Source organism: Ceraceosorus guamensis (genome assembly GCF_003144195.1).
Source record: "Ceraceosorus guamensis strain MCA 4658 unplaced genomic scaffold IE81scaffold_48, whole genome shotgun sequence".
Classification (NCBI taxonomy): Eukaryota; Fungi; Basidiomycota; class Exobasidiomycetes; order Ceraceosorales; family Ceraceosoraceae; genus Ceraceosorus; species Ceraceosorus guamensis.
This window is the reverse complement of record NW_020290043.1, coordinates 111229-126633: the sequence shown is the minus strand read 5'-3', so window position 1 is coordinate 126633 and position 15405 is coordinate 111229. Positions and strand designations below refer to the sequence as shown.

The window sequence follows — 15405 nt, the reverse complement described above, 5'->3', positions numbered from 1 at the left end:
GGCCAACTGATTACTTGCAGCATCAAACCCGACATTCAGTTTCAGAGTCATCAGAGTTGGCCTTGTCTGCCCCATCCAGTGAAACCTGATTGCTAGCCAATCTATTCGGACGGAACCGACCGTGCTGATTGGTTCATCGCTACGAGCGACGAATCACAACGAATTGGTGGTCAGGTCGCTGCTTACAAGCGACTGGGTATCAGCGATTGTACGCTGAACCCGGATGCGCCTGCAGTGTCGCGCCAAGATCAGCCTGGCTCCGAGACAGCTATCAGTTTGGAGGACGCGATCGACTTTTCTGCTTCAGGCAACAGGCAAGCGCTTAGTCTCAGCCCAGTCAGAAGGCTACCGAGGACCAGCGCTTTGCAGCTCCGGCTTTGTTAGTTGGGTTCAGTTATAGATCCGGATTCTTCAGCCGCTGTAGTGGGATGGGAACCTCTTCCACTGGGCCATCAAAGGTCTTTTAAAGCGTCGAGACTTCGTGTCGTGGAGAATTTTGCGAAGCTACTACTACCATCAATCACGGACGCAGCGTTCATCACGTCACCCGGACACGGCGGTGTATCTGAGGTACTCGGTCACCGGACCCGACGTTCAGCCCAGAACTGCGCGATACCGTCCGCGGTTTGAGACGCTGAGCAAGTGTCACACCACGGCTCTCAGTACAACCACAGCATGTCACACGTCACATCTTCACCGATTTGGCACGAAGGTGCATTCTCAGCCGAGCAGTACCGCCAGTCAGCTCCAGCGGTTCCTTTACAAATGGTGCCCCCAAACGCCCAGTTACGTGGTATGCCACCTTCACTCGGACACGCAAGGCACTTCACGACGCCAATCGCAGCGCCCGCTCAGGGACTTACAACAGCCCACGATGAGGGACGGCCTTCCGATTCAAACGGTCTCACTCCGTAAGTGACGTTGGCGCCCGCTTACGGTCCACACGAGCTCATCTGAGGTCGTGCCCTCCCCTTTCTGGGTGATGTGCACTCTCAGGTCGTGCTCTCGGTGCAGACAAAAGAAGTTGAGATGTGATTTTCAGACACCGTGCTCAAATTGCATTGGCAAAGGTTTAGAAAGCGAGTGTCACAAGGATGTGCGAATTCCTAGGGGGCGCAAGCGACCCAAGTGAGTGTGATGAGGCGATGAAAAGTCCAGCGCTGTCGTACGCTAATCTTGACTCTCGACTATGACAGAGCCGAATCGCAGCTCACAGACGAAGAGGAGATTGTCAAGCTGCGCAAACGGCTTGCCGAGCTAGAGGAGCGTGCCGTTGGTGGTCGATTGACACCGTCAAACTCATCAGCAAACAGTTTGGGTGGCCGGGTGTCCACGCGGAGCGATAAGTCACTGAGACACCGGCACCATGCAACTGGTCCTGCCGATGATCGCTCGGGCGGTAACAGCAGTCCTGGCAGCCGAAGCCACCTGTCTAGCAGTTTCGTCACTGCCACTAGAGACATCATTGGCTCGCAGGAAGGTTTGAGCATCCATTTGCCACTTTCTGGCAGTGCGTCTTCAGACTCATTCCGATCCGTTCCTCACGGCAGCACAGTCCCATCGCCCCATTCAGCATCCGCCAACGGGAGTGTGCTGATAAAACCCCAAACTCACACTCGCTCCTCGAAGCCCTTGATCTTGTCACCGCTGCTGCCTGCCGAGCGCGCGTTGCGATCCCTCGAGACCGTCGCCAATCCCTCTGCCGCCCGCACGATCGGCGGTACCTCTGAACGTGACGGTCTGCTCAAAAGACTGACAGGTCTTTCCGACGATGCGCCGAACGCCTATTGGTCGAATCCGTCCAGTGCCGAGGAACGCATCGCATTGTTTGTAGAAGCACGTGCTGCTATTCCGGACCCCATCGTCGTCGAAGAATTGGCTAGAACGTTTCTGTGAGTAGCGGCAATCGCGTCGATATTAACCTCAAACGCGCTTGCTGACCTCGCTGAGTTGCTCTCGCACATCGTCTTAAGCTACCGGGCCAATCACTGCGGTGGCCATGTCGTCTACACGCCCTGGCACAAGGCCGCGACCGAGCTACTCAGTATCGCCAGCCCCGAACAGGCGCTTTCGGCCCCCATATTCCAGGACGTCTCGAATCTTGGACTCTGGTTCTTGATCCTCAGCGTCGGGTACCATTTTCATCCCAACAATGGGCCGACTTCGCACACTCGCGGATTCGCCGCGGTGCACGCTCTTCGCAAGTCTGGCATCGATCCCTCAGTACGCTGGTACGGCATCGCTAAGCGTGCTCTTGCCATCGAGAAGGACTACGTCTTGAGAAGCTTGCCTGCCCTCCAGTGCGCCTCCCTTTTCCTCCTGCTCGGTCGTGATGACCCGGCCTGGCTGCGAATGCTGCGGGCGATGGCTATCGCTGGTGCCCGTGATATGGGCCTGCCAAGATTGGGAAGCGCCAGCTATACGCACGAGATGACCACGAACGACTTTGTTCGTCTAGAGACTGCCGTGCGCGTCTGGAACTTCCTTTGCGTCAGAGACTGGTGCTGGTCGCAGCGCGATGGCAGCTACTCGCTCCATCCGAGTCAGATGACGACACGCCTTCCTTTGAACCTCAACGACGCCGATCTCGAAGCTGGCACGACCGAATCCAAGTCATCATCGAACTGGACCGAGATGTCCTTCGTCATCGCCCAGGTTGGCCTTGCGCACTGTGTACGCGACGCTGCAGATCTTCGCAACGCGAATCTGGGTGACACGCCGCGAGCGGTCGTCGAGTGCATCGACGAGTCCTTCCGACGTTTCTTGAGCGCTGGTTTACCGCACTTCTACAGCGTCAACAGTAGGGAGGCTACTCCGCCAATCATGGCACCTCAACGATGGATGCTACACCAGCAAGTGTTCCATCAGCTTTTGCTGGTCCACAGGAATCACATCGCTTCGCCTGTTGGACGGTCAACGTGCTTATCGCTCGCCCTAGGCACCCTGGAGCTGTTCAAGCAGCTCCGCATGATTTGCCCGATAATCGAGGGCATGTATGTCAATTCTCAGCACCTCTTCGCAGCCGGCACTCTCCTCTTGCTCGACTTGTTCAATGACAACGTCGATGATGAGCATCGTGCCAACGTTCGCGACAAGGTCTCGGCCGCTGTGCAGTACATGTCTCCAGCACCTCGTGCCAAGCAGCTGCTCAGTACGCTATTAGATGAAGAAGCGCAATATTATGAGGCCACCAGAGATCGGAAAGCGTACATGCAACGCGACAGGACTTTAGATCTGGCCACACTCTGCGACCGGGTGGCGGAAGTCATCGAGCAAACACCTGGTCTTCCTCGCGACGATGTCAATGCCATCGACGACGTAAGGATGCCGGACCATCACTTGATGCCAGCTCTCATTGGACTACAATCGCCGACGAGCGATTTCAACCAGACCAAGCCAAACCTCGAGCATCATCTATCCCACGACAAGGTCGGGCCGAGCTCTGCGTTCGAAGATCCGAGGTTTTTTGGCTCTGATCAACGACAAGGAAACACGTCGGCATCTTCATCCTCGCGCCCGAATACCGGTCTGATGCCCCGCAGAGGCACCGTGCTATCGCCAGCTCTGCCGTCGCCCGCCGAGCTTGCCAGAAGAGCGCCAAGGATCCTTGCAGAAGGAGCCATCACGCTGCCCAGCATCGGCATGGATCACAGCTTGTCTTCAAATCAGCATAACTCCTTCAACATCCACCCTAGCTTCCGATCGGCCGTGTACGACCAGCCCAGCAGCAGCAGCAGCCACAACGACGACAACGCTATGGGACCCATTCCTACCGGCGGCTTTGACGTGTTCGCACCGAACAATGTCCACTCCGTCTCGGAGAATGATCAAGCGATTTGGAATTGGCTGCTATCTGCCGGTCTTCCAGACATGCAAACTGCCTTCTGAGCCCGTTTGCCTTTCCCGCGCCTCAGTCAACGCCTCTACCATCATTCTCATTAGGCTCATCTCAAGAATGTCTAGACGCGCATCGTGCCGTCGTTCGCTCGCTTCCTCATTGTGCCAGGAATTCTCAACACGTACCCGTGCCTTGCGACTCATCTTCTATACTCTGCATCGGCCTTTCGCTCCGCGCTCGACTCTTTCGCTCCATTCACGTGAACTTTTTTTGCTCTGCGATCCCCTCGCGCGCGAGAGAAGTGTCGATGTACAGTCGTCATCCGTCCGCCGCTCACCTAATGTCATTGGCTGCTCGACAAAGCGTCTCGCCCGCTTGCTGATCAGTCGTGAGTGCGGGCGTCTGCGTGTGGCAAGCGACGGAGATGGGAGAATGTGCGTGACGAGGTGTGTAGGTAGAAGAGGTTTCGTGAATGGATACAGGGTCTGGAAGGTAGAAGAACAGAGGGTGGACGCGCTCGATGCGGCGCACAAAGTAGCGGTATGAAGGGCTTGGACGGGAGAAGGAAAAGGTGATACATGGACGAGACGAGGCTCGCTGAAGCATACATACAGAGCGACAGGGAGGTAGGTCAGCGTGCAGACTACTGCTTGACGACACCTTGCGAGCTGCCTAGCTTGTCCGCGTTCTGACGCTGCTTGTCTATGATGCCCTTGAAGGCCTCAAAGAAGTAGAAGAGCAAGGTGGTTTGCGGTTGCAATCTGAGCCAAGCGGGTGTCCAGCCCCTAAAGAAGACCGTCGGTCCATCCTTCTTGACGGCGCCCCGAATGATGCTGACCAGCGTAGCTGATGGATCCTTATTGTTCTGCACGCGCGACTTGATGAAATCTACTGGTTGCGCCAGCGTCGTTGCGGCTGTTCCTGCGCAAAAGGTTGCTGCTGTCACCACCATGCCGTCGGGCACCGCCTTGGTACTTTCGAGCAGATTCTTGAAAAAGTCGTACCTGAATGCGAGCTGTGTGTGAGCTCAACTTGCGATTCCATTGCTTTGACGCATGGCACATCCGCCTTCCACTCACCCGGCCAGCTGGCCGACATTCAGGGTCGCGCCCTTCACCACATTGGCCTCCATGCCGCGCACCAAAATCTTGACTCCATCATCCCGAACTACACGCACAAGTCCATTGACAGCATTTCCGTACGCAAAGCGCTCAGCTGGAGCTCTGTTCAGATCGGAGCAAGTGCGCACGAGAACAATCTCTGCAGGGTTGCCCACAATCTGTAACCAGTGGCACTAGGTCTCAGCATACAATCATGCAGCTTCCTGTCAGACGCGACGAGAAATTGACCCACCGAGGCTACACCACCTCCAAGACCTGCGGCAAAGGCCAGCTCCAAGCTGGTCGGCTTTGTCTTTCCTTCGCTTAAGAAGGAAGCCTTTGTCTTTTCGTACACAGCAAATCGGGTCAAACTTGGGAATAAAGGTGGGGCGTGCAAAGCGAAGCGCATGCAGTCTTGTGAGCGAGAATGGTAGGAAGCCATGCGGAGAGTGAGCTACTTACGAGTAGCTGAACTGTCGTAGCCAGGTGGCGGTGAGACCATGCCAAAGGCTGGTGATGCCTTCTGATTTGGCAGTGGAGATGATGGTAGCGAACATGCCTCTTTTGACAGTTGCGGTCTCTATTGTAGACAGTACCAAGCGTCGTCGTCACAGGACGCGGGTCAGATGGGTGGAAGGAGTGGAGGACTTTGCAGCGCAGACATGAGTGACTACGCACGGAGTCTGTACTTTGTCAGATCTAGCGGATGTCTGGACAATCAGGGCGAGGAGCATGGTCAGCGTTGCAGCAAGGACAGAATGCCGCGCTCGACGTCAACGTCGATACTTACGTTATCGTGGCTGCACAGCATGCGCTGGCTCCTCCCAGCCAAAATGGATAAGGCTTTTTCTGAATCGGCGCGCCTCCTGGACCAGCCTCGCGCAGAGGTTGTTGACGTGATGCGGACATTGTGAAAAGCCGAGGAGCAGCAGATGCAGAAATTACGAAACAGTGCTGGGGCCGTAGCTGGATCTTGGAGAAAGGTTTGTGCTGGAATGTGAGAAGCCAAGGTGACGAATAATGACAGCGTCGCCTCAAGTGCGAGGAGCACTCTTTTGGCTTGCGAGATGGCGAAGCCAGCACAGGATGGGCAGACTGGCCAAGAAGGTGATGGATGTTCCCCTCGTCTAGAGGAGGAAGCTCGCGTCGCAGCTTACACTCCAATTGAAGCTCCGTTGCGTGTCGATCGTTGAGCTGACAAACTCGGTGAACTCGTTGTTTGTTACGAAACTTGTCTGTGCGGGGCGACGAGCGATTGAGAAGACGTTGGAATGGCCCGTCCAGGGAGCGGGCGCAGTTCACAGCTGCTGGGCGGTCAAGCGAAGCGACGACCACGGCAAAGGCAAAGGCAAAGGCAAAGGCAGGGCAAGGCAAGGCAAGGCAGGCAGCTTTGAGATGGCCCCTGGCGAGTCAGAGTGTGAGAAGGCAGACGACGGGTGGATGAACCCGCTGATGGGTTGGACAGCTCAGCTCAGCTCATATGCCTTGCACCTCGCCCATCGTGGATGGGACGGGCTCTGCTCTTCGTAGACTCACAGTACTCGTGACTACTCGTTCATGCTGACTGTAACTGTGACCCGCGAGAGCGCGTATCAGTATTGGTGGGCCGAAAAGCATGCAGCAGCGTGTGAGCACAGCATCACGATAAACCCCACATTTGGCTCCAAAGCTCCGCGCACACACGGGATGGCTTGGACTGCCCAAGTGCCTGCGCATCAGTCTCTCGCGCCGCGTGCATTTACCGCGGACTCGTCTGACTGACACCAAACCTTGCTGCATGGCCGCGCCGTAATTCAAGATTCACGATTTGGACGTACGGGGCATCATCATCATGCACGCACGGACCACATCAGCTCGCACACTTGCAATCGTGAATAATCTTGGGAATTGCGAATGATTCGTGACGATTCACGATGATCCACGCTGGTGCTGAGATGCTGCATGATCACACATCCTCCATCCTCCATCCTTCACGATCCGCCATTGCATCTCGAGACTCACCACCGAATTTGCAAGCACCGCCAACAGACCACGAGAATCACTGGTCAGTCAAATCTTTCCTTCCCACGCACGCACGCACGCATGACCGACACGGCATCTTCCTCGAGGCCCAAAGTGGTCCTCACACGTCCTCTACCCACTTGCATCCTGGACGAAGCCAAAGCCGCAGGCGCGATCGACCTGAAGATTTGGAAAGATGCGGAACGACCTGCGGATAGAGACTGGCTTTTGCGCAGTGTGGAAGGAGCGGATGCCGTGCTGGTCATGATGAGCGACAAGGTGCGTGCGCGTGCGCAGGGAGTTTTGTGCGTGTGCGATGGGGGGTCGTCGATGTCATAGAGTGCAACGTGGTGGTGCTGCCCGCCATCAGAATCACGTCGCAATGTCTGACATCCAAGCCGCCATCCTGATTCGAGCTCAGGTGGACGCGGAGCTGCTGGATCGCGCTGGACCTTCTTTGAAGATCGTTTCTTGCATGAGCGTAGGCTACGATCACGTCGATACAGCCGAGCTGAAACGTCGAGGTATCCGGCTAGGTCACAGTGAGTCATCGATGTGCGCCTGTCATGCATGCTGTCAGAGAAGATCAAATTGACCATTTGTCGCTGTGCTACATCGCAGCTCCTGATGTGCTCAATGCAGCAGTGGCAGATCTGGTCTTGCTGCTCATCCTCAGCACCACCAGGTTGTTGCCCAACGCCAAGCGGACGGTGGATGAGGGACGTTGGCCACAAACACCTTGGGCTCCGCTCAGCTTCGCAGGTCCGAGCTTGCAAGGCAAGACCATTGGCTTTGTGGGATTTGGCGCGAGTGAGTCGAGTTGCGCATCGAGGGTGAAGGCAAAGGCGCTTTGATGCGCGACCAGAGCGTACGACTCGTACGGTTGACAATAACCGCTTCCACCTGCGCTGCACGTTGCACGTTGCCCGACCCCTCATCTTCCTCGCAGTTGCCCAATCCACTCTTCTCCGCTTGCTGCCGCTCGGTCCTACTCGCTACATCTACCTCAATTCTTCTCCCCAGCCTTTCGACCTTGACAATCCTAAATTTGCAGCCCTAAAAGCAGGCGGCTTGGAGAGGCTCTTGCCTGCGTACGAAGCGGTGCAGGGAAGCAGGATCAGCATAGAGAATGCCAGGGACTTGGAGGATCTGTCCAGGCAGTCGGATGTGATTGTGTGAGTGTGCTGGCCAGCTGAACCAGGAGCGCTCGCTGCGCCATCATCAACCGACACCTCATTCCACTCTCGCATGGCAAATCTCCTCACAGCGTGCTAGCGAGCTTGAACGCAAAGACGAAGCATTTGATAGATGGGCGATGCTTTGATCACATGAAGTGAGTCTGGCGTGTTCTGCCTCTTCCAAAGGCCACACTCGACTGAACTCGTCGCTCCGGATTTTCGCAGACCCACAGCGCACCTCGTCAATGCCGCTCGAGGGCCTTTGGTGGATACCTCCGCTCTAGTCTCTGCGCTTCAACAAGGCAAAATGGCCGGCGCAGGACTAGACGTCTTGGAGGGTGAACCGGTTATTGGAGCATCGCACCCATTGTTATCGGATGAGAGCATCAGGGATAAAGTCTGCTTGTTGCCGCACATGGGCAGCGCTACGTTGGAAGCTAGAAGAGGCATGAGCGAGCTGGCGGCAGCGAATGTGCTGCATCAGTTGGGCTTTGCACACCTCGTAGAGGGCAGAGGGAGCAGACTTGTTCAATTGTAATGTGTAATGTTATTCCAGCCGCCGCGTGAGAGAGGCTCATGATGTCTCTGTGTATGGCGAGGATGCGGTCGGCACCTATTCGATTGGCCCAGGCTGAACAGGCGCTCGGAGACCGCGCAAAGAAGCGACTTGCTGACTATGGGCATGGCAGTGGGTCTGGTAACCTACAGTCGTGGGTCATTGAGTGCGGACACAGACACGAGCGTTTAGCACCTTGGTCATGTCGCCATCGCCTGCAGTCCATGCAGCAGGGTGTAGCAACGAGCAACGAGCAACGAAGGTGGAGCGCGTCCCACCATGCAGCACCTCGACGCAAAACTACTTGAACGCGTGTCACTGTTTGCAAGGTGCGTGAAAGTCGTGCGTCACCCAAGATGCGGGGCAGCAGCAGCAGCACGCAGCGCAGCAGGTTCGGCATGACCGGCCGCGGCATTTCGTCAGCCCGATACTCCGGCGCGCCGCTATATATACAAGCATAGTCCAAACTATAGCCTTCGCGCAGAGCAACACGCTTCCATCACAGACGTACCACGAAACAGCGAAGAAAGCCCATCTTGGATTGCCTTGCGGTGCTTGCTGTGTTGATTTCCACATCATCAAACCAGTCCTTCCCCCGTTCTACGTCGTCGCTGCAAAATCATCGACGAGACTTGTGCTGACGATACAAGCAGCAACCTTCTTCTGAGCTTTTCTCGGATCGTGATTGCGGTACCCGTGCTCCTTCTCCACTTCCACCTCCAAACCGACCTCGTTCTCGTTGCGCAACGTTGATTGCTGCCAGCATGGCTGCTCCTCCACCCACCACGACATTCGAAACGAAGGATGGTGCAAAGATTGCCTATCATGTCTATGGCAAGGATCTGCTGGGAAAGGTGACGCCTATAGCATTGGTGAGCGTGCAGAGCAGGCTCATGGCTACGCGAACGGCTCAGAACGAACCTCTTGACTGAATGCGCGGTGGCTTTGGCGTGCTGCTTGTCGCAGATCATGGGCATGTCGGGAGTGATGGAGGATTGGTCGCCGCTATCCGAGACGCTAGGAATCACTCGACCCGTGCTGGTGTGGGATCATCGAGGCATCGGTCATTCCAGCGTACCAGCCGATTGGGATTACGATCTCTCTCTTCAACTCATGGCTTCCGACTTGCTGGAACTGTTGAACGGGCTGGGAAAAGACTGGCAAAACACCCACTTGCTGGGTTGGAGCATGGGCGGACACATCTTGCAGACCCTCTTGACCTTGCCTGATGCGAAAGAGGATGGCAAGGGCGGACTGAATATCAGAGGGATCAGAGTCCCTTCGGCTATTTTGGCAGCTACCATGACGAAGATGCCTCGAGGAGATTTCAAGCCCGATGAGCTGGAAGCCGCGTGAGTATCGACGTGTTGTGGTGGTCCTTCAGGCTGACAATCGAATCGCGCTCAATACTCCCTCTCCTCTTGCCGCTCATCAGCGCTGCCAATGCCAAATCAAAAGAGGAGCGCAACAAGCTCATGTCGGAAGCCATCATGGCCCTGCAATACTTTCCCGAATGGATCACCTCCTCCCAAGACCACGCTTCCCTGCTAGCCCATCGCGTCAAAGTTTCCCTCGATACGCGTCGTCCTCAAGAGATCATCGGCCTTCAAATCGGAGCTATAGGAGCGGTGGATACTAGACCCGACCTTTATCGCATTCCCCAAACCTTACCTACGCTCGTCATTCATGGAAAGAGGGATCGCATGGTGGCTTATTCGGAGAGCGAACATATCCTAAAGGGCATCAAGCACGCCACTAGACTCGACACTCCCAATGATCAGATTGGTCACTTTTGGTGCGTCGCAAATAGAGCATCCTGCGTACGCTAACAATACTGCTTGTTGCTCACTCAGCTTCCCGCGCCCCCCTCCCCCCACCCTGTCGTCATGTGACCTGATCCGACTATGCAGGTTCGACTTCCTCACCACCAACTTTTGGGTCGACTCTATCAACGCCCACCTCGACTCTGCCAAACATGTCCAAGCAGCAACCGCAAATTCCAAAACGTCCGCGCAGCAATCCAAGTTGTAGTCCCCCCCACACAAATGCTCTCTCTCCCCGCGAATAGTCGCTTCTACACCTCGAACTGCTCGTCAGGCTCCAGCTGTACGTGCTCCCGCTCGTGTAGGTCTTGCGTTGGGATTTGCAGGCACGCGCCATACTTTTGGCCCAAGCGGCCCAGACCTCCTTCGCGCCTCTTCTTCTTCTGCTCACGAGCAGCGCGGTCAGCACAATCGAGACTCTATGCAGCATTGATGTTACATATCGAGGCGCGCGTGCAGTAAATAAGAAATGGGAGATGGTAGAGCAGATGGATGTAGCTATCAAACGAAGCAGCAGCAGAAAAGCCATACACTTTGGTTTGGCGTGGTCCCTACGATGCAGACAGACGACTGCGCCGTGCCCAGCCGGATTCCTGTCAGCTAATCACACGAAGCGTCTTCATCTCAACGTCCATTGTTCTGCACTTGAGGCTGAGGCGAGCCGTGCTGACCACCAGAGCGCTGGTTCGAAGAAGTCTGCGAAAGACTTTGTTGATGCTGCTGCTGCTGCTGCTGCTGCTGCTGCTGTTGCTGCATTTGAGCAAGCTGAAACGCGTGTTGCTGAAAGTGCGCAGCAGCCTGGGAGTGCATCGGAGAAGGGAAGAAGGCTTGGCTGCTGGCAGACGATGCACCCGATGACCTCGCCTGCGGGGGCGGCGCATGTGGTTGGAAGCGAGGCTGAGTCGGACTGATGTCCCTTCCATTCGGTGGACCATACGCGCCATGATGCCTCAAAGGCGCAGTCCCGGCGTTGGTGGGATAGAAAGCGGGCTGTCCATTCGACAAGCTGCCAACAGGTGAGCGCGCGCCTTGGCTGGCATTCGACAGCGCCCGCTGTCGAGAAGCAGAGGACGAGCTTGAGTAGGCCGAGTGTGCGCTTTGAGACACAGGCGTCGCTGCCAAAGGTGAGGGTGAACGTGCATCCGCTGCGTGCGCCGGTACTGGGAAGAACGGCTTATTCGCTACGGGCCTGTGCGCGGACTGGTCTGGTGTCGGCGCGTGATGCGGTGAGTAAGCGCCCGTGTTGGCTCGCAATGGCTGAGAGATCGAAGATTGACGGCTCCGCTCTTGAGCTTGGACCTGTGGATGAGGCGATGCGTGCGCCACCTGTTGCCCAGGCGATCTTGAGGAAAGCGGCGACGTAGCTCCAGGCGTATGCTGAGGAACGGAAAGACTTTGGCCCAGCTGATGCGATTGGCCGTGTTGCGCTTGCGTCACAGGCACGGGCGTGGTCGTAAGCGGTGGCACCGGTCTGGTCGGGGCGCGCGCGTTGTTCGGCGCTCGCGATGATTGACCGTGATGTCTGTGAGGCCGATCGTGTGGATCGTGTCGAGTGGCATCATAGCTCCTGGATGCAGCTATCCTATCGAGTAGATGGGGGCCGCGCTTCTTCTTCTCGCCGGTAGAAGTGGCTGCCTTGCCCTGCTGTAAGTCGTTGGGTGATGCTGGCGAAGAAATGGGGGGGCGCGCATTGAGTCGTTCGAGCGCCCGACCTTCCAAGCCCTCGGGCAATTTGACAGTCTCGTTGTCCGCAATGACAGGAGGTCCAACGAGACCCAACGGGTGAGCGAGCGGTTTCAACGAAAGCACAGGTGACGTGGCAACGGCAGCTCTTCTTCTTCGCGCTTCGGGACCATAGGACGCCTCGTCCAGGGTTCCCCAATATCCATCTCCAGGCTCACCACCTGCATCTATCAGAGCGGGATCAACAGCAGCTGATTTTGCGGCGGCTCGCAATTTTGAGGCCACAGGGATCAAATCGCTGCGCCCGCTCTCCAATTCCAAGCGTGGTCGGAGCTTGACCAGCTCGGTCAAATTACCCAAAGCTTGACTCGCTGCATAAATTGAGAGGGTGTGTGATGTCAGTCCCGCTGGACTAGCAGGTGCTAGTCAACTGATACAGCTCACCTGTATGTTGCTCTTCAGCAGAAGGAGCCACCTCGCGTCCACTTTTGTAGCCTCGCCTTAACCTCGCATCCTGAAGCTCTTGCAATCGCTCCAGCAAAGCGCGGCTCTGAGCCAAGCGATGCTCTATGCTCTCTTCGTCTCCGAGCTGTTCGTAGGCGGCCGCCAAAGTATCGGGGTGCAAGTCAGGATGCAAGTCCGCAAAGTCCGCCTCATGCAAGTACGAGTCGGCTCCTTTCGCGTCCTGCGTGGAGGCGAAAGCTACTGGTGCCACCATGGGCGCTGCAAGCAGATCGGCTCGGGATTTCCCTTCAGCTTTAAGGTCCGCCCAGCCTTTCGCTCGAAGCTCGTCTCTGCGTCTTCGGCCCTGAGACCACATCAGTCTAGAACCGGCAAGCCCAAGTGTCGAGTCGCTGCTGTCGTACGTCGGTGTGAAGGACGACCATGCGTCGTAGTACAGATGCGTAGCTGCTCGTAGCGCGCACACAAGACCTCATGGGTAAGCGAAGAAAGTGTGCGAGGCACACTTCAACATTTCAATGTTGCTCACCCGGCACAATCCGCTCTCCAAGAGCATCATCATCAGGACCGATGGGAGGAGTGGGTGTGTTCCTCATATTGTCCGCCACGCTCTTTAGTGACTTCTTGTTCTTGACCGCCGATAGGGCTCTGGAGCCAAGCGTGGGCACCGGCATCTTTGACCGTGCCTTCGGGGCAATCGAGATGACGTTTGCGCAACCTGTTGTGCGAAGCGAGCCGAAGTCAGTTTGTGAACTGCTCTGGAACATTGGTTGGGTCAATGCCTCTTACCTGGGTCGATTCTTCCTGCATCGCCTTCTACAGCACTCGTGAAATAGTGACCAGTCGGTAAGAGCATGTGCAATGCGATCTTTCGTGCAGCGCTTTCAGACCCCACAGTGCGTGTGTGATCAGAGTGTTCCTGCTTGAATCTGGCTTCAGCCTGCTCATCCTCGCCTACCCCATCTCCGCCGCCCATGTTGGTACGCCTCTTGGCCGCGAGGCCGTCTACCAATGACAGCAAGAGGGCGACGCATCCTTGCTCGTGATTCGGAATCGCTCTTCTTGCCGTGTGCGCTGTATGCAAAGCGGCTACACTATCCTGATCCTGCTCATGCGACCTCAACGCCTCCCTCCCATCGTATGCTTCTTGCGAAACGTCTGCGCGAGCATCCTTGAGCTTCAGTAAGAAAGACTGAGTGCAGGAAGGATCATGTGAGCCCCAACCAGTGGACCGCACGAAAGCGTGTGCATTGGAAACTTACTCTCAAGGCTCGGATGCCGATCTTTCGATGTGCCAGTGTCTCTTCTAGGGTGGCTGGCTCGACTTCACAGGCAGCAGTGCTTGCATCAGCTTCAACCTTTGTGGTCTGGACTTGCCGCTGCAACAGTCCGGGCGCGTAACTGATTGAACGCAAGTGAGTGAGTTTTGGCGCCCAATCGTCAGCTTTGCAGTGCTGTCAAGGAGTAGTGCAGGAGCAGTCGCAACCTACCTTTCAAGAATGAGTCTGAAATGCTGCCGTTCCTCCTCTTCTAGCATGAGCTCATTATCTCGACCATCTATGTGCTGAGCATCGTCGATGCCCGAGGTTTTTGTCGATCTAGCTTTCTTCGTAGAACCATTGCTGGAAGACTTGAGGCCACCATTCGAGAGATTCACCTTGCGCGTGCGAGCCTCCTCGACACCCGATGCTGCTGTATCAGTGGCCACTGGTGATTCCGATCTCCCATTGGCTTGCCGAGGGCGCGCAACTCTGCCAGTTCCTCGCTGTGCGGAAGACTCGTCGGGGCTCAGCGTCCCATTTGCGGCTCGGCCATCCATTGATGGGCTGACCTCCCCAGCCTTGCCCCTTTTGCGCTTCAAGGTGGAAGGCAGAGCCGATGATGGTGCCGGGCTGCTCGTCGATGCTTCCAAAGACCCCTGCGCCCCCACATCAGCAGCTGCGCGAGACCGCTCTGACCTTCGCGTTGACATATTGAGCTGGAAGCTGAATTGCCAAGGAGCGATGGCGCACGCTCAGCTATCGCTCGATGCTCGATGCAGCACGTTTCGGAGTGGCGCACGTCGGCCACTTCCAGTCTCGGAAGAGGGAGGTAGTTGAAGTCCGAGCTCTCGCACGTGTGCGTCTATGGGCCTATGAGCGCGCGCTCTTCGAACAGTACTGAAAGGCTGAAAGTGCTTAGAGGAGCGCGAAGAAGGCCGGCAAGGAGTGCCAGATGCAGCAAGCGATACGTTGGGCAAGCAGCAGATGAAATCGCCGTGCAGACTCGGATACGCCGACCAGCAGTCACGAGTGTGAGCTCTGCTTTCACGTCCGATCGAATGTGCAGGTGAGATCAGCGCGCGGCTTTGTGGGAAGGAGGCCTTTGGCGCCTTCCGTGCGTCCGACGTCGCGGCGCAAAGGCTCTGCCCCGACTCGGAGCTAGGGAAGAAGCGTGGTTGATGTGCTCGTGTCGGTGTGCCGTACGGTGTGTACGTAGATCAAGTTTTTTGAAAGGCGCGCATATATGCGTCGTGAGAAACGAGTTCGTGCGCGTTGAGCTGCTGCGTGCGCGAGGCGAGGCGTTTACTTTGCGTTTGGCGACGACGCGACGCAGTAGCGGCAGCAGACAGACAGCAGCAGCAAGCAGGGTTCGGATGAAAGAGGCGCGTAGAGGATGCTGCTTGGCACGCGTGACTTGGCACACGTGAACGCTCGAGCCTTTCAAGGCGTTTCGATGTGAGGGTGGATGACAAAAAGGTTCACAACCATGCAAGATCGATTGG

General features: G+C 56.5%; 5 protein-coding genes across 5 annotated transcripts; 3 read left to right on the top strand and 2 right to left on the bottom strand.

Moving 5' to 3' along the window:
* The first annotated feature begins 691 nt into the window (after positions 1-691).
* IE81DRAFT_187028 (hypothetical protein) lies at positions 692-4185 on the top strand. The gene is made up of 3 exons (XM_025510751.1): positions 692-1128; positions 1197-1892; positions 1974-4185. The coding sequence occupies exons 1-3, from the start codon at positions 983-985 to the stop codon at positions 3886-3888; spliced, it is 2757 nt and encodes a 918-aa protein (XP_025368324.1). The 5' UTR covers positions 692-982; the 3' UTR covers positions 3889-4185.
* On the bottom strand, positions 4185-6028 carry IE81DRAFT_186996 (mitochondrial carrier). Its single transcript, XM_025510750.1, has 6 exons — positions 5729-6028; positions 5617-5648; positions 5401-5518; positions 5192-5309; positions 4918-5117; positions 4185-4842 (listed from the first exon to the last, which is right to left on the bottom strand). Exons 1-6 carry the CDS (start codon positions 5845-5847, stop codon positions 4482-4484), a joined length of 948 nt encoding a protein of 315 aa, XP_025368323.1. The 5' UTR covers positions 5848-6028; the 3' UTR covers positions 4185-4481.
* A 992-nt stretch (positions 6029-7020) lies between these two features.
* On the top strand, positions 7021-8655 carry IE81DRAFT_335014 (hypothetical protein; the record flags this gene model as incomplete). The annotated part of the gene is made up of 6 exons (XM_025515436.1): positions 7021-7218; positions 7361-7481; positions 7561-7749; positions 7889-8114; positions 8207-8272; positions 8343-8655. The coding sequence occupies 6 exons, from the start codon at positions 7021-7023 to the stop codon at positions 8653-8655; spliced, it is 1113 nt and encodes a 370-aa protein (XP_025368322.1).
* Positions 8656-9152: 497 nt separating this feature from the next.
* IE81DRAFT_304122 (alpha/beta-hydrolase) lies at positions 9153-11114 on the top strand. Its single transcript, XM_025512291.1, has 4 exons — positions 9153-9545; positions 9640-10025; positions 10109-10468; positions 10584-11114. Exons 1-4 carry the CDS (start codon positions 9438-9440, stop codon positions 10702-10704), a joined length of 975 nt encoding a protein of 324 aa, XP_025368321.1. The 5' UTR covers positions 9153-9437; the 3' UTR covers positions 10705-11114.
* IE81DRAFT_186777 (hypothetical protein) lies at positions 11040-14847 on the bottom strand. Its single transcript, XM_025510749.1, has 6 exons — positions 14132-14847; positions 13904-14042; positions 13431-13833; positions 13171-13359; positions 12624-13088; positions 11040-12550 (listed from the first exon to the last, which is right to left on the bottom strand). Exons 1-6 carry the CDS (start codon positions 14611-14613, stop codon positions 11121-11123), a joined length of 3108 nt encoding a protein of 1035 aa, XP_025368320.1. The 5' UTR covers positions 14614-14847; the 3' UTR covers positions 11040-11120.
* Positions 14848-15405: the final 558 nt, after the last annotated feature.